Source organism: Scophthalmus maximus, chromosome 8 (genome assembly GCF_022379125.1).
Source record: "Scophthalmus maximus strain ysfricsl-2021 chromosome 8, ASM2237912v1, whole genome shotgun sequence".
Lineage (NCBI taxonomy): Eukaryota > Metazoa > Chordata > Actinopteri > Pleuronectiformes > Scophthalmidae > Scophthalmus > Scophthalmus maximus.
The window spans coordinates 4,477,051-4,500,000 of NC_061522.1; the positions used below are offsets into that span (position 1 = coordinate 4,477,051).

The window sequence follows — 22,950 nt, forward strand, 5'->3', positions numbered from 1 at the left end:
AAGATGGCAGACTACCGGGAAGACACCGGGGCTCGAGCCCTGCTCGCCCTGCAGTCGGCGCCGTGCAGCCCCGTGCGCGTCGCGGTGACCTCGCACGTCTACCACCAGCCCTCGCTCGCCCTCCTCGGTCCGCCGATGATGGAAGCCCGCAGCGACGGCGGCAGGCTGCTGCCCGGGCGCCTCGCTTCGCCGCTGCCACAGGCCCTCGCCAGGCTCGAGGGCCGGGACTTTGAGTTTGTCATGCGCCAGAGGACGGTCACCGTGGGCCGCAACTCGTCGCACGGCTCCGTGGACATCAACATGGGCCACTCGAGCTTCATCTCGCGGCGACACCTGCAGGTCACCTACGACGACGCGAGCGGCTTCTCCCTCCGGTGCCTGGGCAAGAACGGCGTGTTCGTCGACGGGGTGTTCCAGCGGAGAGGCGCGCCGCCGCTGCTGCTGCCCAGAGAGTGAGTGCGCTCCGGTAGCATAGCGCGCTGCCGATCGGATACTTATAACAACACCTTCCCCCTAAACTTTAACGTTAAAAGTAGGCACTGGGCACATTTGCAACAGATGTTGTGTTATATTTTGTGTGTCGCCCCCCCCCCCCCCCACCTCCCCTCGCCCCCTCCCTCGGTGGACACCTTACTGTGAAATGAAACTTGCAAAACTTTCTACAGCACGTTGACTAAGTGGACACGTAACATAAAACTTTTTTTAACGAGCTTTTAGAACAACCCTGAAGGGGACATAATTCAGAACGTACACGCGAGCTCCGTGTCTTAAACGAGACCGATTCAAACGAGGGGAGACAACAACTTGTCGCCACACCACAACGAATCGGAGCAGTTGAATTCAGATTCGAAAATAAACGCACCCACAACATTAGTGAAGCTGTAACGGCTCGTGTCCCCGCATTAATTCACGCCGACGTCTCGGTTCACGCTGTTTTTGTCTGGACGTTTGTGACGTGACCTAGCTTGTTTTAGCTTGTTAGCACACTTAGCTTCATTTGGCCTAGCGACAGGCACGTTAGCGTGTGTGTGTGTGTGTAAAGTTGCCACTGGTTGATATTTCGCACAGATACATTTATTTTTTATCATAGTATAAGTGGCTTGATAAAATACATGAACTTTCCACACGAATGTGTGTTATAAACGTCGTGTCTGGTGAGTTGACAGTGCGGCAGCGCTAGCTTAAGTAAGTCGTGTTAAAGGCTGTTAGCCGACCAGCGTGTCGCCGTCACGTAAACATCAATGTAAACAAACGTACCCCTGACAGTTGATCCCACTGGTCGTGTGGGAGGAGGTGTGTTTGTTTTGTATTGAAACTTCAGAAAAAATGTTTTGGGGTATGCGGGTGAAACAACTTTTTTTTTTTTTAGTATGTTCGAACTTCACTGTTGTTGTAGCATTGTCAAGTTTTGATTATTTCCTTCCCTTGTTCGTGTAATTCAGCAGCAGTGTTGGAAACGGAATGCTTTGACCGTTGTGTGTGTGTGTGTCAATCACGGGGAGGTGCGGGGCGGAAGCAGGATAGAATGGGGGAGGGGGGGGGGGTCTGTGCACATATCCTCACTTGATTGGCTGTCGGAGACTGTTTGGGGGCGTGTCGGGCATTTGGAGAGGAAGTGCAGGCTGAGATGACATCCTCGTTGCAGGGCGCACATGGAGTAAACACAAGACTTCACAAAGCCAAAGGCCATCGCCAGCCACAGCCACGACTTCATGTCTTGTGTTGGGCCCCTGCAGCCGGTCCCAGGATTCCAGGAGTTGAAATCTGGAACGCGTTTGAATGTTGGAGCAGAAGACTCAGACTTTTAACTTTTAATTTCAGTGCATATATAAGTTACAACACTTTTGATCACATTGGCTTAATTAGGTGATTTGACACAAAGGCTTTGATATAAATAAATGTTATCAAATGTTAACAGTTATCAAAGTTGATTGCAAATATAAAAAAACAAAACAAGTATCAATCCCCTTCATGGAAAAACTAGCAGAGACACAATTATATTTAAAACAAAAATTATAGCTTTGATCTCTGTTATTTTGTAAAAATCATCTGGACTTTTCAGTTGTCTTTGCTAGATTCTTCTGTCAATTTTACACAGAGTGAGCAGCCATGTTCAGGTCCGGGTTGGACGGAGGCCTGGACTCTGACTCGGCTGCACCGGGACATTAACATTGTTATTAACAAGCTGTTCTAGTGTAGATTTGTCTTTTTTGTTGTTGTTTGGGGTCATTGGCTTGTTGCAAAAACAAATCTTTTCCCAACAAGTCATTGTTCTGCAGCAGATGTTTGTATTTTTGTATTCTCCCTTTTAGTTTTGTGCAAGCCTTTAATTGGCCTGCAGCAGCGACACAGCCACACTTGTATAATGCTGCCACCACCGCGTTGGGTGATTGCAAAGAAGTTGAATTGAACCACAGAACTGTCTTCCATTTTGTATCTGAGTCTTCCTCGCGCCTTCTAGTCAGCATTAAATCAAAATGTCATGTGCCTTCTTTTAAACACTGGCTTTCTCTTTGCTATTCTGACGTACAGCTGGGGCTGATGAAGTCCTTCCTTGCAATCTCAGTCCCTCTGTTTTTCCTCGTTCTCAGCTGAGGAACCCTGGAGCTCTTTCATATTTGCCCCAGGCCTCTTTCCTACCTCACTCAGTTGTTGGGGATGTCCCGCTTTCAGTCGGAGACAGCTGTGAGCACTTTGTTCATGGATCTAGTGTTGGATTGGCAGCTGCAGTTTATTTTTTATTTTTTTCAAGAGACATGTTAAAATGAATGGGTGGAACACTTCATTTATCTCTGACTGTCTGCAACTGTTTAGAACACATTTGCGCTCTTGTGTGGATATTAAATCATTTGTTCCTTATATGGAGGCCTGAGCCTGACATGTACCATAGCTCAGCGCCCCCTGAATTAGTAGGGAGTCTGCTTCTTTTTTTATAGACACAAGTCACTATAGTTGGGCACATGAAATGGTTGTTGCAGTGACAAATATTTTACTCGGCTACACTGAAAACACAACCCTGCTGCCTGTACTGTACCTGCTGGTCAACTTTAAGTAAGTGAAGTTTATTTAGTATAGCACCTTTCACCGAGCAAAGTCACCCAGTATTTCATGTAGATAGAACTTTTAAATGACATGATAAAAACAGTAACAAACAGTAAATACAACACAAAGACTAAAGAAACTATTTACACAGTGTTTCCCACAGGATGAGAACGTTCTTGTCCTTGTTTTTATCGAGGCAGTCGATATAGAAGAGAAAAACTTTGTGGAAAGTCTCGTGCTACTTTTATTTATTTTTTTACTTTTGTGTTGACAATAGATACTGTTCATGATATAAACAAAACCACGTGGTTAAGGGTTAAGTGTCATTATTTTATTTTTTGATATTTCAAATTTAAAAAGTTCCATGTTGGCCTCGTGTTACGCAACTTAGAATATATATTAATGTCGATTTTGAATATATATCCTTGTACTTGCAGACAGTAGGTGGCTCTCACCAGAAGGTCCATTTAGTAGCTGTTCTGTAGGTTTTGATCGTATCACATGAACCTCCTCAGCAGATAGTCTTCCCTTTAGTTGTCAGTCACACAGTATTAGTAAATTATGAATTCTGAGTTTTCCTGAGCACTTGACGGGGCAGTAAGCGATTCTAAAGCAATACGCGTTTTGTAAAAATCTGCGAATAATTCCGCACGGTCAGCAAGCTGTGGGTTCTGTGTGCGCGTTGCAAAAGAAATCGGGGTTTTGACGAGTAGTTTTAGAGTTTTAAGACAATAAAGCTGCTTTCAGACTTGAACTCCGGAAAAGTTTAGGAAAATCTTCAGTTTCAGTTGTCTCCATCTTCACCAACGAAGGATCATGTGATCAATTACGGTTAAGAAAAAAAAGCTCCGGCCACTACACAATATTTGAATGCGTACTTGTCAGTCATCGTGTAAGGTACATGAATGTACTAATTCAACTTTGTCTCCACTTTCTCTCACCTTCTGTCTGACCATCTGTGGGCCCCCCCCCCCCCCCCCCCCCCCCTGTCCTGCTCTCCAGGTGTGTGTTTCGTTTTCCTAGTACCGTCATCAAAATCCAGTTCATGTCACTCCTGGAGCCGGAGGAGCGCCGAGAGAAAGAGCAGCCCTCTCCTCCCCTTCGCCCGCTCCTGCCCCACATTTCCCCTCTCAAAATCAGCATTCCCACGGTGCAGCAGCATGAGGAGCACATCAGGGCATTTGGCTCTCCGCTGCCGTCGCCCACAGGCACCATCAGGTAAGGGGGAGACCCAAACTGATCACATCACCAACATGTGCACCTTGACGAATGCGAACGCGACGCATTAAACATACCCTTTTCATAACGGCAGTAGCAGATAGTCCAGATTTGGCCGAAGGAGTCAGTGTTTTATGTATAGATGTATTTATGTATAATATTAATATTAATTATTTAATAATAACACCAATAAGACAGAGGTCAAGAGCCCCCCCCCCCCCCCCCGCTATGGACTCCTCCTCAATTTAATGAAAACAACAACAAAAATGAAACCATTAACAAATATGTGAAGTATATGTCAGCATCAATACATAGAATGAAAAGTATTATTATAATTAACAGTAGAATAATATAAAAGAAGGGTTCACCAAATCAGTTGACGTATAAAAGAAATAAAAACAAATGCATACAAACGAAAATAACAAGAATGAGACATCATGAATTCAGGGTAATAAAATATCTTTTTATAATTTCACCAGGATCACAAACTGTTGATGTGTCAGAGTCAGATGTAGTTTACATTTTTTTTTATTTAAAGTCGGAGGTTTAGGAGGTTGTTTGTTTTTCAAAATATGATGGTGAGATGACCAAGAGACCACTGTACGATATTTACCTACCAGATAAGTAATTAATCATGAGAAAATATGGACATTTGACCTGACCGAACTAGACTAGAATCACTTTTACAAAACAAACCCTTTATGACCGTGTTTTTGTTTTATTAGATTATATGCACTATTTACTTTTTCTCCTTATCTCGGGTCTGTGCATGTTTGTCCACGTGTGTCATCTGTGTGGCGCTGCAAATATACGTGAGGGCTCTGCTTTTATTTGGCCTTAAAGGAAAATATCCGTTCTGTTGGGTTGAGGGTGTTCAAGGGTTCCCCAGCTCCTGCAGTGTTTCTGTGGCGACGGAAACCTGCGCTCTGAGCAGCTGCGCTCGCACATGGTTAAAAATCACTGCTCTATAACTGTACTGTATATACCGCATGTAGGACTGGAGGGTCCCGCGCCGCAGAGTGCGCCCTCTGGTGGCGCGCGTTTGTATCCGCATCATACATCCCCACCAATGTCGGCCTGTGTGTGCATGCCTTATATGGGATGGCTGCAGCTTTGAGGCGTGTGATTGGCTGTCGGGCAGATTGTTTTGCCTGCGGGCCGTTTTTTCCGTCCATTCGTGGTTTCCTTTTCAGAGCTCCCCCTTCCACTCAGCCCTCAGCTCCTGTTCTCTCACATGTGGACACACGCACGCACACCCGAGCACACACACACACACACACACACACACACACACACACACACACACACACACAACAACACAAGAGAGTAAAGACGCTTGCTCATACATCTCACTATCACACTGTGGCCTTTTTCAGGCAGACTGTTTCTGTCACCTTCCTCAATAATGCTCACTTCTAACACGATCACTGGGAGAGCGTTGTGCAACAGCACGTGCTCCCACTTTAAACACCAACAGTGTCTTTTTCACAGGGTGGTAAGAGTCACTTTTCCTGTTTGGTAAGTGAAAAGGTCTCTACTTTATATTCCTCTTGTTATATGCTGGTCCCTGTGCAGAAGCAAGAGGGGGTGACATGCTTAGGTAATAAAAACAACAACAACAACAGCAACAGCCCGTGCTCCCTATTGGAGGCACTCGCAACTTTTAATAGTAATGTATGCGTGTAGAGTACAATTTATGTTTTAATCCCTGAGCACCGTCTGACGTTTTCTGTTTGTCTTTGTTCGCTTTGCAGCACTGAGCCATTTACAAAACAGAGCCTGTCGCCTAGTTTCCCCAGCCAAAAAATACAAACATCTTCTCTCTCTCCCTCCCTCTCTCTCTCTCTCTCTCTCTCTCGCTGACACACATGTACGTGTCTCTGGTGAGAGCCAGAGTGAGAGTGGCTTTCAGGTTCCTCTCTGATGAACGACATGCAAGAGTTTTTGAATCAGTGGTGCTTCACCACGGCTGTGTGTTCAGTGACGGAGGGAGAACTCATCTTTCACTCTGTGTTTATGACCTGATTTATTCTGGTTTTCTGTTATTTTGTTGTTGTATGTTTTTTTTTCTCATTTCATTTGTAGAGGACCGTGATGTTCTCTTGTAAATCTTAAAATAAACATTGTGTTTTTAAAAATCAAATCAATCTCTCTCTCTCTCTCTCTCTCTCTCTCTCTCTCTCTCTCTCTCTCTCTCTCTCTCTCTCTCTCTCTCTCTCTCTCTCTCTCTCTCTCTCTCTCTCCCTCTCTCCGTGTATCTATGCGTCTCTGTTGCCAAAGGCAAATCAAAGCACGCTGACTCTCCCAGAAACCGGTGTTTGCTCTACTAACAGAAGCAGGTGTACACGTTGTGTAATGAGTTACTGGGTTTTCACTCTTGTTCCGTCCCTCAACAGCCAGAGATAAAAAGCCAGTTAATAATTAACGTGCTTTTTAAGTATTTTGCGCTCATTGTTGTTGATGTAATCATTATACAAACTTAGCTCTTGTGTACGTGTGTGTGTGTGTGTGTACGTGTGTGTTTGTCTTATTTAGACTGTAATACTACATTTATCTCGAAAAGATTCAATTCAATATTTACATTTAGTTTATTTTCAAATGTTTTTATTGTACATGATTTGACAATTACATTTTCAAAAAGTTAGTTTGTTTATTTCTTGCCAAGATTAAGATACTACTACTACTACTAATAATAATATTAAGATAACAAGATTTCCTGAAAATGATGAATAAGATAAGCGCTTTTATAATTTTACAGTGGACATACAGTATTTAATGAACTGTTGAAACTGAAATGTGGAATTGGAATCGCAAAGCCTTACTTGCTCCGTCTCGTGAATTTCTTTCTTTCTTTAACATTAATTGTACTTTGGGTCACACAAAAACATAATAGTTTTAATGTGTATTGTAAATTATTCATAATTCTTGGGAAGTGTTCATCATTCATTTTAGTTGTGTATTTGGGTGAAAAAAAGGCCTGTTCGAAGTGGATTATTACACTGGGAGGGTAAAGATGACGCCCGACAAGTATTGAACATACTCATCGTCCATTATCAAGGTGAACCTCCACTACAACATGTTTGTGTGTCCAGAATGAGCGGGACACATAAATTCTTAGCATCCCCAGTTCTTCCAGTCCAAGTGTTGTTATGAAGCTATGTACTGACTGTATGAGCTGTGACCAGTGTTGTTACGGATTACCCATTCTTTTAAAACTTTGAAACCATCACGTTAAAGTCATCAACACAGACTCCTCTCTTTTTCCAGTGTCCCCAACTCCTGTCCGGCCAGTCCACGCGGGGCGGGGTCGTCAGGGTATCGCTATGGACGCAACGTGACCTCCGACCTCCAGCTAGCAGCTGAATTTGCTGCCAAGGCCGTTTCTGAGCAGAGGCGAAGCACTGCTGAGCAGAGAGGCGGGGGCAGTGAGCAGCGGGGGGAGTCGGCCGGCGGAGACAGCCCCAAGGTGATTGCCCGAGTGGGAACACTATCCTAAAGCTAATTGCCTCTAAGGCAAAAACATCCACATTACTACGGTTTTATTTTTAATCGCTGCTGCTACGTTGTGTCCTAGAACGGAGAAGAAACTCTTTCTTCTAAGTGACTAGCTCCACCTCGTCGTCACTCCAAGAACAGAAATCCCTGCTCTTACTTTTCACTGTTGTTTTATTTTTTCTCGTTGGTCGTACTTCCTGTAACTAAGCAACCAACTGCAGAGTAGACGATCTGCTCCCTGTTTACACCGGTACGCACATGCTCCCCGCGTACGTGATATGCGTTTTCCGCTGAGTTAGAATGGACGAGGTTCGATGACGATATGGAGCGAAAATACTCGTCTGGACGGAGATTGTTTTAGTTTTAAAACGAAAACGTAGCAGCATCGATTTAGCCTAAGAAAATTTCCTTTGTCTTCAGCTTTAAACACACTTTTCTTTTCCCTATATCTGTTTACGGATGTGTTTTTTTCATCAATACCCGTGTATTGTTTGTCCAGGATGAGTCCAAGCCTCCGTATTCCTATGCACAGCTGATCGTCCAGGCCATCTCTTCTGCCCCAGACAAACAGCTGACTCTTAGTGGCATCTACGCCCACATCACTAAACACTACCCCTACTATCGCACTGCAGACAAGGGCTGGCAGGTAGGTACTTGCTCACACAACTGTGTGATTAAGTGGATTTGTGTGTTTGTATAATTTTAGAAGGTATTTTGTGGATGAGCAGAACGATTAAACTGGAATGTCGTAGGGGGCACTCTTCATTTATTAAAAGCTCTTCTCAAGATAGACTTTGTTTCTTTCAAAGTAAGTGACTTGATCTATTTTTTAATTCTTGCCTCCCTTCAGAACTCAATCAGACACAACCTGTCGCTCAACCGCTACTTCCTGAAAGTGGCCCGCTCTCAGGACGAGCCCGGGAAAGGCAGCTTCTGGCGCGTGGACTCTGCTTCCGAGAGCAAGTTGGTGGAGCAAGCATTCAGGAAACGACGGCAAAGGGGGGTGGCTTGCTTTAGGACGCCTTTCGGACCCCTCTCTTCGAGGTTAGTTGGGACTCTGCATGGGTGTGTATGCATACACACACGTGCTCTTGTCTCTTTGGGTTTCACTTGTTTAACTGCTCTTCCTGTTTCTCTGCTTCTGCTCCTGGCTTGTCATTTTATTGGATAGAACAAAGTAAGTCTGAACATCTTCAGCGGAAGGTGCTGGCAGTGAAGGAGCCGTTGTGTGTTGTTAGAAGTCTCTTATTGTGTTAATTGTTTTTTCTTTTTTTCGGTCTCTCCCTCCTTTCGTCCGTTTCGTTTGTCAGGAGTGCCCCTGCATCTCCGACGCACCAGGGGCTCCTCTCTCCAACATCCAGCGGGCTACAGACTCCCGAGTGTCTGAGCAGGGAGGGCTCTCCGATCCCCCACGACCACCACGAACAGCTGGCCAACAAACTGGCGTCTGTACCCGAGTATAGGTACTCCCAGAGCGCCCCAGGTAAACATGCATATAAAGACGCGCGCGCACACACACACACACACACACACACACACACACACACACACACACACACACACACACACACAAGCAAAGGCTTTCACACACACTATGACACAGGTGACATTGTTGTGTGGCTCTTGTCTTTGCGTAGGATCTCCAGTCAGTGCTCAGCACGTCATCATGGCCGCCCCCCCTCACCCGACAGTCCTGCCCACCGGACCGGGAAAAGCGCTCGCTTTTGTCGCAAGTGGCAGCGGCCAAATCCAGCCCATCCACTTGCTCCAGACCGCTCCCCAGTCCTCCGTCACCATGATGCGGGTGGTCACCAGTGCCCCTCCGCTTTCCAACCCTCCGAACGGTTACAGCGCCCCCTCTGTCGGAGGAGAAGAGGGCAACAGCGAGCTCAGAGGTGTGTGAATCTCTTTCCGAGAGTTTTCCCTAAGAAAATGTGCACTCCTGTGATCATTTTTATTTTAGTTTTTGACCACGTATGAAACCCAAAATGATTTCTCCCCCCCCCCCCCCCTCTCAGACCCCCAACTGAACAGAGAGCGTGTGATCCAGACTGTGGAAAGTGCAGTTCAGGGGGGGGATGGACGGAACCTGGCTCCAGGTTTACATCAACTTCCTGTTCGCCCCATCACTCAGAACGGCAAACACACCACTGCTGTTGTAGCCACAGCAACCAGCCTTGCTAATGCGTCTGGTAAGAGTTCTGCTGAACACACTGACAATTCACAGTGACGGTAAATGCCTTCTAAGATGGGGATAAAAGAGATATATATATATATATATATATATATATATATTCTAGTGTCAGTTGATTAGGTATGAAACAGTTCTGCCAGTAAATCCTGCCTAAATAAAGACTATAATCTTTTATCTGAAACAGAGTTAGAGAACCATTAGCGTGGCAGTATTTAGGAGCCGATTCATGTTTACGGTCGTTTTCGTTGGCTGTATTTTCAGGTGCGCTCTAACCATATTGCATTCTACAGACTATGCAGAGGTTTCTATTATTTAGCCTACAACTTATTGATAAACCAGTAGAAACTGCAGCCTCCAAAAATTACCATAAATTTGATCAGTGCCTCCCTCAAACGGAACATTACAAGCTTTGCGAAGGCGGGATTTATTACACGGCTGTTTAGGTGGAACCTAATGAAAATGTCAATTCAGCGTAGTGATTTTTACGACAACTCCCCCCTTCTGTCTTCATTTTTCCCTCCCAGGGCTGAACAGTCCTCTCCAGATCTTGGCTGCCCAGGCCTCCAGCTCCCCTCCGGTGCTGCTGAGCCGACAGCCCAGTGCAGAAACGTTAGCCGAGCAGCCCGGCGCACCCCAGGCCAAGCGGCCAAAGATGGAGGACGAGGGCGGCGCTGAGTCTGCTCAGCATCAGCTCACGTCTGCCCAGCAGCCCGTCATCGTCGCCATGACGTCGCAAACCCACGACCCTTGGAAGTAGAACCCAGGCCTTCTCACCAGGTACCCAACGGACAGCCTCTCCTCGTCAGTTCACCTCTTATACGCATTTGATATGACTGCAGCCGACACGGCCCAAAAATGTACACACAGCTTCTTTCCTCAGAAGGGAATTAAATTGTAAGGAACATACATATTTTGGACGACAGTAAGATGGAAACGTTCAAATGCATTCTGAATTTAAAAATCACGACTTTTTCAGCTTTACAGTCTTTTTAAAAAAAAAAAGATATAATGTAATCCTCCATTCACAAACAAACTAAACTCAATGAAAGCATTATGCATAAAATCATTTTGGCACTACTTTTACCTTTTGTGAATGTTTGGAGAATATCTAATGTCTCATACGACCTTTACGCTTGCTGATGGATCAGATTCATCCGTTGTTATCACTCTCAGGCCAAAGAACTCGCCTCGTCTGCACTGCCTGAATTCACTGGCCCGAATTTACAGGAGAAACTGTGGAGCGAAAGGCAGCGGACGGTTTAACTGCAGACCAGGTCGATGGGGCTTGGCGGACTGTTAAAGGGGCAGCAGTAAGCGATCTGAATCCAATACACCTTTTCTTTTTTTAAATAAATATCTGCAAATATTTCCTCACGGCCCGTTAGCTGTCGGTTCTGTGCTTTTTCGGTGCAGTTTGAAAACATCACTCGCGGACACCTTAAAGGGGCAGTGAGCGATTCTAAATCGATACACGTTTTGTAAAAATCTGCGAATATTTCCTCACCGGCCGTTAGCTGACGCTATTATGTGACCCTAACCCAAGCCCAGGCTCCGTAGATGGAAAACATAAGGATGGTGCGGACCGCACCACACAACACTGCGAGTGCAGTCTGTGAACGTCACTCGTCGACACCTTAGGAGACGTGCTGGTGGGCGGCGCTGCAACTCCGAAATTTTGGCCTAGTGGATGGTGCGTCGGACTCCCAGAGCAGTATCATCACAACAACAACAGCAAGGAGAGAAACAAGCTTTCTCCAGAATCGCTTACTGCCCCTTTAAGAGACCTGTGTTAGCGCGTCAATCTCACATACCCCGAGGTCGCGGGTTCGTGGCCCGGCCAGAGCAGTAAAATCATCAACAGCAACAACAACAAAGAGAGAAACAGGAGGAGCTTTCTGCAAAAAAAACCCGCTAACTGCCCCTTTAAGAATATGATTGTACTCTTCATACGGCAATCCTTGGAGACAGAAGAAATCAGAGAGATGTTAATATAAAGGCCGTGATCAGGATGTGAACGTGAGGCATCTCGTCTTCTCTGTAAAGCACAAAAAGAGAGAGTATCTTTTTTTTTTTATTATTATTCTTTTCTCTCTTTTTTTGCTGAAGAAAAGATGAGAGGAAATCGAGGAATAACAAACCAAGAGCTTTTGCAGTGCTTGCTTCACCTTCAGCCCAGTTTGGTTGATCGGTGCGAAGCTCCTCAGAAGAATCAAGACAATCTGGGCAGTGAAGTTGCAACAGGACAGAGCAACAAAAAAATCAAAGCAACGAAAAAGACAAGGAGGCAACTGTCGTGAGTTGATTGAAGTGGAGCTAACCTAATGTAGACAAACTGATTGTTGTTTTAATTTGTTGTTTGTGTTGTGTCAGTAGTGGTGAGAGGACAGGTGAAACGGCCCGTGCCCACAGCTCTGTCTCGGCACAGCGAAGCATTACCGTAATAATCCCTAAAGCCTTAAATATTTCTACTTTTAGTTTTTTTCTCCTCTTCTTCGTCATTTTATTTTAACCTTTAGAAGAAAAAAAGAAAAGCTTTACCTTTTTTTTTTTTCTTTTTTTTTAGATCGTTAACACAGCGCTTCTTTAACGGCACATGATCGGCAACACTACAATGGTGACACTCACGTTGCGTCAGTGGACCTGTGTATCAGTTTTATCAGGGGAAGGGGCGGGACCAACAAATGACAAAAAAAACAAAAGAATTCTGTCTTGTTTTTCTTTCTTCATGGTACATTTCTCATCCTCTCTACTCTCAGCGCTCCTTCGCTTCCATGTTCTGCTCTACTTTTTTTTTTTTTTTTTTTAATTTTTAGTTTTTATCCCCTCTCTTCTTTTACCTCCATCCCTCCCCGTCCTCAGCGAGCAGCCTCCGTCTTTTCAGCCTCTGCAGAGGCATCATGTTGGCAGTTCCTGTCACAGACATTGACTTCATTAGATATTCATGAGCACTTTCTCTCCCCCCCTCCATCCTCTCATTCTCACTCTACCTTTAGCTTTTCCGAACGTCCTCACAGGCGCCTCATGTTCAGCTGGTAATCAGGCACAATTCTGCGCAAGATTTCAGTGATTGTTGTTGCACATTAGAAAAAAGAAAAAAAACTAGACAAAAAAAAAAAAGATGCGTAATGATTGTATGCTGCTCTATCTGCTAAATGACAAAGCTATTTAGAAGGTATTTTTTTCTCGTTTTGGAAAAAACAAAATATTTTGCTATATGTAAAAAAACAAACAAACAGCTGTCATCAATACCTAAACATTCTGGAAATAGAGAAGTATATGTATTTTTAAATGTTTCTGTTTTTTTGTGATTTGTTAAAAAATGTGTAGCACAAATTAAAATTCCTCCTTGAAGTAAATGTTCTGTTTGTCTTCTCTGTTGTCGGCCATGTTGGGTCACATTCCAGTCCGTCACATTGCAATTATCCAACAGTCTTTATTAATAAGTACCATCATTTTTTATTTTTTTTTACAGTATAAATAATGACCAGAGAACAACAGACAGACTTGAGGTCAACAAACCTTGAAATGCAAAACTGCAAAGTCAGGAACAGAATCAGAAATTGAGAGCAAAATGAAACTGATGGGGAAAAGGAAACAGAATATTTCACATGTGGAATCATTTTGAAATTAAAATGAAAAAGACAGTGCAACAATAATCAAACCCACAAAAATGTAAACCATTAGTCCTGAAATAAGTGCAGTCGATCAATCAGTCAAGTTAAATATGTTACTGGTTACACTCCAGTCTCCGGGCTTTGGTCTTTTGATTGGACAAGAAAAGCTTTTCGAAATTCAACAGACTGAATGATTTAATTCACTGATTTAGGAATAATCAGCGGATTATCAGCATGAAAATACTTTTCCTTTGCAGCTGTGGGGTGTTTTCCTCTCCCCACAGAAAGGTCTGGTCACCGAGGGTCACTGCTCTTGATGCTCTGATGATCCTGGGCATCTCACCGACGCACATCTCAGGCTACATCCACGTTCTAAAACTGAAAACTATCTCCGTCCAGAAGACCGGCTTCAGCTCGGTATTCTGAGGTGAAGTCCGTCCGTACTAACACACCCCATTAGTCACAGAAAAAAATACTGCAAACGAGAAACGGCAATGGTGAAATGAAGGAGCAGGGATTTGATTTTCTCTCGGTGCGAAGTTGAGTTGGAGCAACATTTTTTGCATCCGAGAACCAATCAGGAAGTGAGTGCGGGTGATTTTCAAGGTTCTCAAACTAAAAAGGTTTGACCAAAACTAAAGTGTCGTCATGTGGATGTAGCCTCAGAATCTAAGTTTAATAAAACCAAAATCTGCTTCTTTTTCTTCTGTCATTTAGGTGTAGTGACCCTTTAACGACCCGTGTGAATGGTAACGCAGCCCATATTTGTATTGATTGGAAAAATTACACAATCCACATCTACGATTCTTTCTCTCTCTCTTTCCTCCTCGGTAGATTTCAGTAACAACAGATCAAATGATACTTCTGGAAAAAACGTTCCCCAAAATGCCGTTTTTCCTCTCAAGTCCAAGTGAGTGTTAAATATTTACAATTATTTACACCTCAACCGGATACGTACAGCGTATATTCACGAGTGTGTGTGTGTGTGTGTGTGTGTGTGTGTGTGTGTGTGTGTGTGTGTGTGTGTGTGTGTGTGTGTGTGTGTGTGTGTGTGTGTGTGTGTGTGTGTGTGTGTGTGTGTGTGTGTGTGTGTGTGTGTGTGTGTGTGTGTGTGTGTGTGTGTGTGTGTGTGTGACTTCATCTTTTTCTCTCCCCAGTGGAGGTTAAGTTCAATGATGAGGTTAAATGTGGGGTTTGGACGTCTTTAGGCCTCAGGCGACGTTCAGAGTCAACATTCATTCACACACACACACACACACACACACACGCGGGTTTAAGCCTGTTGAGTTGAGCATTACCGTAATAATGTTTTCTTTGTTACCAGCAAACGGGTTTATAAAACATTCCGCTCTAAAAGCCCTGTGCAAGACGAACGTGGAGACAACCTCCATGTTGGGACGAGCACACAGAAGTGTCGCTGGGTTCCTCATGCTAATTCATTACTAATACAAATTTTTCTAAAACACGGGGCGGGAAAAAAGTCCAGTGTGCACAAACATGCTCCGGGGTTCTGACCGATGAGACTTTAGAACCCTGCTATTCATCTACTGTGCTTTTTTAAACCACTTCAGACTTCACCCTGGCCGGTTGGAACCTCGTCCACATCGAACACTGATTCACGACTAGGCAACTTTTCCCCGCGGCGGTCTTCCCTCTCGACGTCTCGACGGTGGGTTTACAGATCTCGCCCGTCACTCGGAGCCTGCAGGGGCCGGCGTGAGGGGAGGCAGGTCTGGTCTGGCAGCCGCGGAGTGGCGTCATGGAGCGTTATCTCCAGTTTGATTGGCTTGGGCTTTGTGCTGTGCTGACTTCAGTTTCCGCATTTGTATTTCATGCAGCGCGTGTCCAGATCGGGAGGGGGGGGGGGTAGTGTGTGTACTCTGTTCATCGGAACACACATCTGCATCCCATCACTTCTCCTGGAGTGTGCGCGTTTTTTCTCAGCCGGTCAGCAGGAGGAGGCGCTGATCTTCTCCGAAACCTCGGGGTCAGACTTGGCCACCAGGAAACGTAGTCGCCCTCCTCCCAGGCGAATCAGGTCCACCGCGCTGCGTGGAAAACACAGGAGGAAGAAGGGGACGGGGGGGGGGGGAGGAAGAGAGTCTCGTTACATCGAACTCAGCAGAGACAGAGTAAAGACGAAAAGGGGCGTCATCTGTCTGGGCTCGCGCCAAATCAATCCGAGTAATCAATCGGACGACTGCTAACTCTGTCATCCGTGTAAATGTCAACCAGCTTGTACCTCTGGTAGTCCGCTCCTATCAGACTGGTGCCGTTCACCGCCAGGATGCGGTCTCCGATCCTCAGCCGGCCGTCGGAGGCAGCCGGTCCGTCGGGGATCAGAGTCCGGATGTAAATGCCCGGAGCGTTGAGAGGAGTGTGCTGCCGGAGGGAGAGAGGTGGTTAGCGTGAGTGCAGAAATCAATATTTACCCCGGTGATGGAAGAGATGGGTTTCTCTCGTCCGCTGGAAGGTCTCGATTTAAACTGTCTAAACATCGTCATGAAACACAGTTGTGGAGAAGCTACAACAAGAACGTGGCACTTTTGTTTTCGACTTCCATCCTTCGACGGTCAAACGTTTTGGTGAACAAATTAATAACTCATCGTTTCAAACAATAACTAGGTTTTTACACATGCATCAAAGAATAAACAGTGGCCTCGGTAGAAGTATAACAACAAATATGTTGAGATGTTCCAATTTTCAAAAATAATGGACTTCACACGGCCGTTCTCAAATCAGGATTCATCATTGTGTATTTTCTGCTCGCATAAATCCTCGTCACAATCTGATATGATGCTCGTCAGCGTCTGATTTTCGGCGTCATAATATTGTGATGAAGCTTTAACTCGTGTTCCAATACAAAGCCTGAGACTGTTTCAGAATCACCGCCTCAGGAGGGGAACATTTAAAAATAGATTATTTGGGTTGAGTGGAATATAGGACGGCAACGCTTTCTTCCGTTTGGCATTTACAGTGTAAAGAATATAAACATTTCATGAATCAAGTAGAGCACATTACTATGTTGTAAGTTCATAAGGTATTTTGTGTGTTTTCTCAAAGTAGTTATCAATGACTGACTGGATGCTGTCATATAAAACGATAATGATACAACATATAATATATCTTCTCTGTTGCGGAAAATACAATTTTCCAAAGGGCTCAACAATGTACTTTTTTCTGGATGTATATATATGCAATTTCTCAATATGTATATGTTTTACATATTAGTAGTTTACGTGAACTACAGAATTAAATATCCAATATTTGGCCACATAAACACGTTACAAATTAATTTCATTCAGTGTATAATCAATATTTAGGTTTCTGGTAACGCATTGTTTTTGTTATATACATTTTCAGATGGAACAAGGTTGTAACATATTATGCAATAAAAGCTTATTTGTATTTCGGCCCTTTTTTTGACATTGGTAGAGGGAAAAGATGAATATACTGTGTTATTTTTCATTGATTCATCATTACAATCATCAAAAGTGTATCTTCATGTATGAAATCATGTTCCCCTTCGTACCTACCCTCACTCTTATGTACCTGGACTGACCTGGAATGACTACAAAAAGAAAAAATGATGAAGGGTGGCTAAGGAGAGCAATGTGTGCTTCTTTCTTAATAAGCATCTCTTGGATCTGGTCGTTGTTCTTTGTCTCATTCTGCTTGCAAGAGTCGTAAAGCGAGTAGTTTTGAAAGAGAAGGACACACACACACACACACACAGGTGGAAGTCCACTCACCAGGCCGTCGATGAGTCCCATGCCCAGTCCGTAGGGTCCCTTGTCCAGTTCCACTACAAACACCACACACAAGTCATCAGGAAGGGGAGGGGCGCCAGGGGAGGATACAGGGAAAGGAAACTCACACCCACTTATACACCCTGCAGAGGACACGGACACCCACATCCACAAAAACACCCACCCACACACACACACACACACACACACACACAAACACACACAGGGTCTCGCTATGGGGTTGGACAAACACGAGAGGTTTTGCTGTGCAGCAGCGGCGACGCACACAGATACTGAGACACAAGCAGCGACGGGGTTTCACACACAAACATGTTTCTGCACAGAGACAAAGTGCCGATTTGAAGCAGCGTCGACACGTTTGTCCACCAGGGGGCAGAAGAACCGCAGAACAATCAGATGGACACAAAACACTGACCACTCAAAGATCCACCTAATAAAGTTTAGTTAATTGGCCACGTTCAGCAACTTGATCTCAGATTTTTTTCAAGTCTCTCCTTCTTACTCTGGTTGGGATTTACAACTCCAGAGACATTAAAAAATATATATCATTGTTCAACATTCTTCTCTAGTTGCTGAATTTGATTTCCTGACAGGTGGCGCCCAGCAGACAGTGGGAATATCAGCTGTTGAGAAGCAAGGCCGATCAGGAGAGTCAAACCGATCGTATGAGCTCAAAGAGGCTGACTTTGATTGCATCATTAATGTACGCGGTTATTGATTAATGCAGCTTCGAGTGAATTAGGAATGTCACTGTCTGTCTGCAGTTGGCAACATGCATTCTAACACATGGCTAGAATGCATGTTGTCCTGCCGTCTTTGAAAATTGCCACGTGGAAAGAGCAGATGAGATGAAGACGAACAGAGCCGCAGAACAGAAACAATATCAAACTGCGGTGTATGATAGTGAAATATTAGCATTTAGAGTTCCAGCCGGTTCAGTGGAAATTTGATTCCAACACTTAAAAAAAAAACTATGTATCATAGAATGTGCCGTATATTGTTTGTTAATATACTGTGTAGGGATCCGTCTCTCCAAAACAGGGTGATTAAGTAATAGTGGACCGGTTATTGGCCACGATGAGGCTCGTTAACATTAAAATAGTTTCACTGTTGTTTGACTGGCTGGGTTTTTTTTAGTGCCACAGTAAAACCCTGGCTCCTCCCTGTTACCTTCCTTAAAAATTATCCCAGTGAGATATGTGGCTTTTAAATTTCTGGATCAGTGAATCCCTAATAATTGTGAGTATAATATGTACCTGCAAGGTTTATAAATCTGGCTGCACATTTGTGGGGGTGGACAAAATAACAGGATGCTCTTTTTTTTTTCTTCTTTTTTTTAAATACAACTTTATGATCCTGACCATGTTTCGCGGTGTGTGTGTGTGTGTGTGTGTGTCTCTCTCTACGGGATTCGATCACACCGCTCCTGAGCTCCTGTTATTCTGTCCAATTCCTGTCTCTATTTTTTCCGCCTACCCTCCAGTCCGTTGGCGATGAGTCCGTTGCTCTTCTTACACTCTGCCACAGTTCTGCTGCCGCAGCCGTTGGTCTGGGTGTTGGGGCCTATGATCGGCCCATGCCCCCCTCCTCCTCCTCCCCCTCCCTCCGGGTACAGCGGGGTGTTGGGAGGGGTCAAGAGGCAGGACGGGTCGGGATTTGCGGTCCGCGCGTGGTGAACGGTGCCGTTCCTTCTGAGGCTGTGTGTGTGCGGCGTTTGGGCCGGGGGTCTGTCCCGTCCCCTCTCCTCCGCCGTCTCGGCCGCCGCCTCGTCCCCGGGACCCCCGGAGCGGGGGCTGCTGTGGGCCGGAGGCAACAGCTCCCTCTGTGTGTCGGGACAGAGGGACAGAAAGGGACTTGAGAAGCCGGGGCCGAGACTAAACGTTAAATTGATGTAAAAAAAAAAAAAAAAAAAGCATAAACGAAAGAGAAATATTTCTCTGATGGTCTATTAAATTAGAGATGATTCGCTGGTGAACGCATAATAATTTTTACAGACAAATTGACCGTTTACAGATTTTACACCAAAGCAATATTTGTGAATGTATACGTGTTTCTGTGTGCGCCTGTATGTGTACATATGAGGGTGCAGTAAAACTAGGGATTATGGTCTAGTCAGCCGTTCCCACTAATTAGACAGCCTAAAGACTAATCAGATTAACCATGATTTAACCATGTCTAGGTTTCTGTGTGTGTGTGCGCGTGTGTGTGTGTGTGTGTGTGTGTGTGTGTGTGTGTTGGCTGGAGTAGTGGGGTTCTTGTCTTTCATTTAAGGGATTATGAGGACCTCCTCGACAACCACAGCTGCTGAGGCACATGGCCCTGGATTACACTATGCTAGGTGTGTGTGTGTGTGTGTGTTTGACGCTATGCGGCAGCGGTACGTAATGTTTTGCACGTGAGTCTCGTGACCTGGACGTCGGGCCAGTCGGCGGTGGTGTTGGTGCCGTTGGAGTGCGTGTGCACCACGCCGGCGGCGTTGGCGTGCGACTGCGTCTTGGCGCGCAGCCCCCACAGGTAGTGGCGGACGTAGAGCAGCTGCCTGTAGATGCTGTCCTCCACACACTCGCTGTCCAGGTCCACCCTGAACCCGGCGCTGGGCAACACGATGGGAGGGTGGTTCTCGAAGCTCTCCAGGAGGTCCACTGAACACACACACACACACACACACACACACAGGCTGACGTTAACACAAGTACACACACACACGTACTGTATACACTCATACACCATTAAAGGCCTGATACAGGATTGCTGTACACCTGCTCCATCAGCCTCTCACTCTTTCTGTTTTGCAGCTTTCTCACACACACACACACACACACCCTTAACCACTTCACTGTTAAAGTTTGAGCCAACACAAATTAGTTTTTACAAGCCCACTCGTATCGCAGATGTATACTGTACGTTTGCAGGTGTAAACATCATATCCAGGTTTCGGAAAATCTGGATCAGCCCTTAACCCGATTTTAATAAACCTGAGCATCCTGTGTTTGAGGTGTGAGGTGTAATATGAGCAAATGATGAGCAACCATGTAAGCTGAAATGAAACTAGGACATGTGACTGTCATTTATTACTGGTGTCAGATGGAGAAGCCAGATTGGTAAGTAGGAACCAGTCAGAAAGTAAAGTACTGCGAATGGGTCGGACAAAATACTAGAAATACCTAACAATGTTTTCAATTTTTTTGAACACAAACTGAACATTATAACCTTCGTGAAGGTCCGGTTTACTGGAGGTCTGCTGTGTTGGACTGTATGACTTTGAGCTAAGTGTACCTAATAAACTGAGGATAGAATTTATCAATTCTATTGGCTACAAAAAAAAATAATAAACTCACTCACGCACACACACACACACACGTACCTGTTCTGTATATGTAAGCCTCGTCCTCGCTGCTGGGCTGCCACACTGGGACGGGGCCGATCTCTGCTGTGAGCTGGTACTGAGTGAGAATCCTGTGCAGCTGGACCGGTTTCAGAGTCGAGTGCTCACTGGACAACGCTCGCCAGCTCAGCTGCGGGGGGGGGGGCGGAGTGTAGGAAAATGAAATCAAATTAATAATCATTTTTGTGAAAGCCTTCAAACAACGGCAAGACAATTTGTGGCCAGTCACAAGTTGTTAGTGGCTGTGTGATTACGGCCAATCAAAGTGTTCCTGTTCTCCGCTAATTTTACTCAAATGACGACAGGATTGTGTATCAGATTGTCTCTGTTGTTCAAGTTGATGAAACTAATCTTAATATTATACACTATACAACACATAGAATTCTGCATAGGACTGTAGCCGTGCGCGGGGCGTGCGTGTATGTGTGTGTGTGTGTGTGTGTGTGTTACCTGTGTGAGCTGCTGTGGGGGCGTGGCCAGTATGGACACAGCGCTGTTGAGTTTGGTGAAGAACTTGTCGGCCAGGTGCCCCAGACTGGATTTCCTCGCCCACTCCATGAGCATCCGCAAACACGCCTGAATCTGCAGCACCTTGGAGCGCTGGAACCAGCCCCGAGACGGACCTGCACGCACACACACACACACACACACACACACACACACACTGTATAAAAGAGACTGCATGTTCCTGTGCGCATTGTGCAGTAATAAGAGGCATTAATTAATTATTGAGTAGATATTATAGAAGTCAATGAAACGATGGCAGCAGCCACCAGCTGCCTCCTCTTCACTGGACACAGAGCGACTGGTGCAGAGAGGCTCAGCCGACCGGGTCTGTGTCCTAGTGCGCCAAACAACAAACCTCCTGCATTCCTCTCGCTCTCTGCCTGATCCCTTCTGTTTTCTGCATCACATCACGCACAACTGGGGGAAGTTCTGTGCGGCAGGTTAAGGAGGCAATAACTTTAAATCTAGTATTTGCCAGCGCTGGATTTTCCAGAGTTGGTCAGTCGGTGGGTGCATTAGCTCCCTGAAGCCCATAATGCCCTTCTAAGCTCTTCTGAAACCAGGAAGTGCGGTTCGATGAAAGCATGTATCAAGGTTTGATTTAAAAAGGGAAGCTACTGACGCACGCTGCCGCATTTCCTGGGGCAGGGTGTTCCGGAGCCTCGGGGCTCTTACTGCAAAAACAAACTCAGGTAAAAAAGAATACATCAGGAGCTATTACAATAGAAATATTTAAACATGATTATGAAACTAGTCAGTTACTTCCAGCTTTCGGCACTTGACACTTTAATTGGTGCTTGAGATTAGGGCTGCAACTAACGATTATTTTCATAATCGATTAATGTGCTGATTATTTTTCTGGTAGTTTGATCCATAAAATGCCACACACCAATGATATTTAGTTTCATGTCATAGAGGCTTAAAGAAACCAGAAAATATTCACATTTAAGAAGTTGAAATCAGAGAATATTTACTTTTTTTTCATAAAAACTACTTGAACGGATTAATTCGATGATCAAAAATAGTTGACCGTTAATTCAGTAAACTTTTGTCTGGACCAAAAGAAAATATTGAAGTATGATGATGTTCAGTTTAATACAGAAAGTGAGACATGACAGGAAGCTCCAGACAGACAATAAATGAGCAGCACTATGTTAATACAGCTCACACATAACCATTCAAATTTTCAGCCATATGTTTTGGATGCACACACGCACACACACACACACACACACATGTACACACTCCCTCTGTAATAGGCTTATGTCTGGGCATAGTAATCTGCATGTGAGGCATCGCAAACAGACCAGACGTCGCTTAACCTCTTAGCAAAGGTGTCATAATGCTTCATAGCAGCTGGTTTTACAAAAAACACACTCACCTTTAGATACAGAAAAGCCACGGAGACACTCTCGAACCAGCACTTCAAAACAAACGGAGCGCTATAATCTGTCTGCGGGGCGCAGGATGGGAAGCGGGGGCGATCTGACGACCTTAAAATCGCGAGCCATCTTTACGAAGCGTGCGACAAGAGTCGTAGAGATGGTGACATTGTGCACTTGGTCGACGAGGAGCCGCACTACGTGCACAGACCGACGGAATGACGGCATCACGTGTGTCGACCTCAGGACCTGTTTTAGCCAGTCTGACAGACAGACGGGTTTCAAATCAATTGTCAATGTGTGTGTGTGTGTGTGTGTGTGTGTGAGAGAGAGTCTCAGCTTG

The 22,950-nt window shown here is 45.1% G+C and overlaps 2 protein-coding genes across 11 annotated transcripts in view; one reads left to right on the forward strand and one right to left on the reverse strand.

The window, feature by feature from the left end:
- The first annotated feature begins 3 nt into the window (after positions 1–3).
- Positions 4–13,305, forward strand: foxk1 (forkhead box K1). 5 transcript variants are annotated; one of them, XR_004794100.2, is made up of 10 exons: positions 4–452; positions 4,045–4,260; positions 7,528–7,726; positions 8,255–8,401; positions 8,606–8,799; positions 9,066–9,238; positions 9,393–9,650; positions 9,774–9,947; positions 10,474–12,386; positions 12,513–13,305. XR_004794100.2 is itself a non-coding variant. In XM_035636039.2 (10 exons), the coding sequence occupies exons 1-9, from the start codon at positions 4–6 to the stop codon at positions 10,704–10,706; spliced, it is 2,043 nt and encodes a 680-aa protein (XP_035491932.1). In that variant the 3' UTR covers positions 10,707–10,726; positions 12,056–13,305. The 5 variants fall into 5 exon arrangements, 4 of the variants coding, with proteins under 4 accessions (XP_035491932.1, XP_047189854.1, XP_035491931.1 ...); XM_035636039.2 differs by having other exon boundaries at positions 10,474–10,726; positions 12,056–13,305; XM_047333898.1 differs by having other exon boundaries at positions 10,474–10,726.
- Positions 13,306–13,362: 57 nt separating this feature from the next.
- Positions 13,363–22,950, reverse strand: part of radil (Ras association and DIL domains) — a 26,937-nt gene continuing 17,349 nt past the window's right edge. For 4 of the 6 annotated variants that reach the window (XM_035636035.2, XM_035636034.2, XM_047333897.1 and 1 more), the window contains 7 exons: positions 21,169–21,341; positions 20,698–20,848; positions 19,743–19,975; positions 18,810–19,155; positions 17,316–17,455; positions 15,806–15,945; positions 13,363–15,611 (listed from right to left, as the gene is read on the reverse strand). In XM_035636035.2, the coding sequence (XP_035491928.2) occupies positions 15,512–15,611; positions 15,806–15,945; positions 17,316–17,455; positions 18,810–19,155; positions 19,743–19,975; positions 20,698–20,848; positions 21,169–21,341 (1,283 nt within the window). In that variant the 3' untranslated portion in view covers positions 13,363–15,511. The remainder of the gene's footprint in view (positions 15,612–15,805; positions 15,946–17,315; positions 17,456–18,809; positions 19,156–19,742; positions 19,976–20,697; positions 20,849–21,168; positions 21,342–22,950) is intronic. The other 2 variants (XM_035636036.2, XM_035636037.2) reach the window with 2 other exon arrangements.

What these genes read in the sequence shown, in the direction of transcription:
- foxk1 (XM_035636038.2), top strand. Translation starts at nt 4, where the DNA reads ATGGCAGACTACCGGGAAGACACCGGGGCTCGAGCCCTGCTCGCCCTG. An exon ending in CCGCTGCTGCTGCCCAGAGA is followed by an intron (nt 453 to 4,044) that starts GTGAGTGCGCTC and finishes CCTGCTCTCCAG; the next exon opens with GTGTGTGTTTCGTTTTCCTA. An exon ending in CAGCCTTGCTAATGCGTCTG is followed by an intron (nt 9,948 to 10,473) that starts GTAAGAGTTCTG and finishes TTTCCCTCCCAG; the next exon opens with GGCTGAACAGTCCTCTCCAG.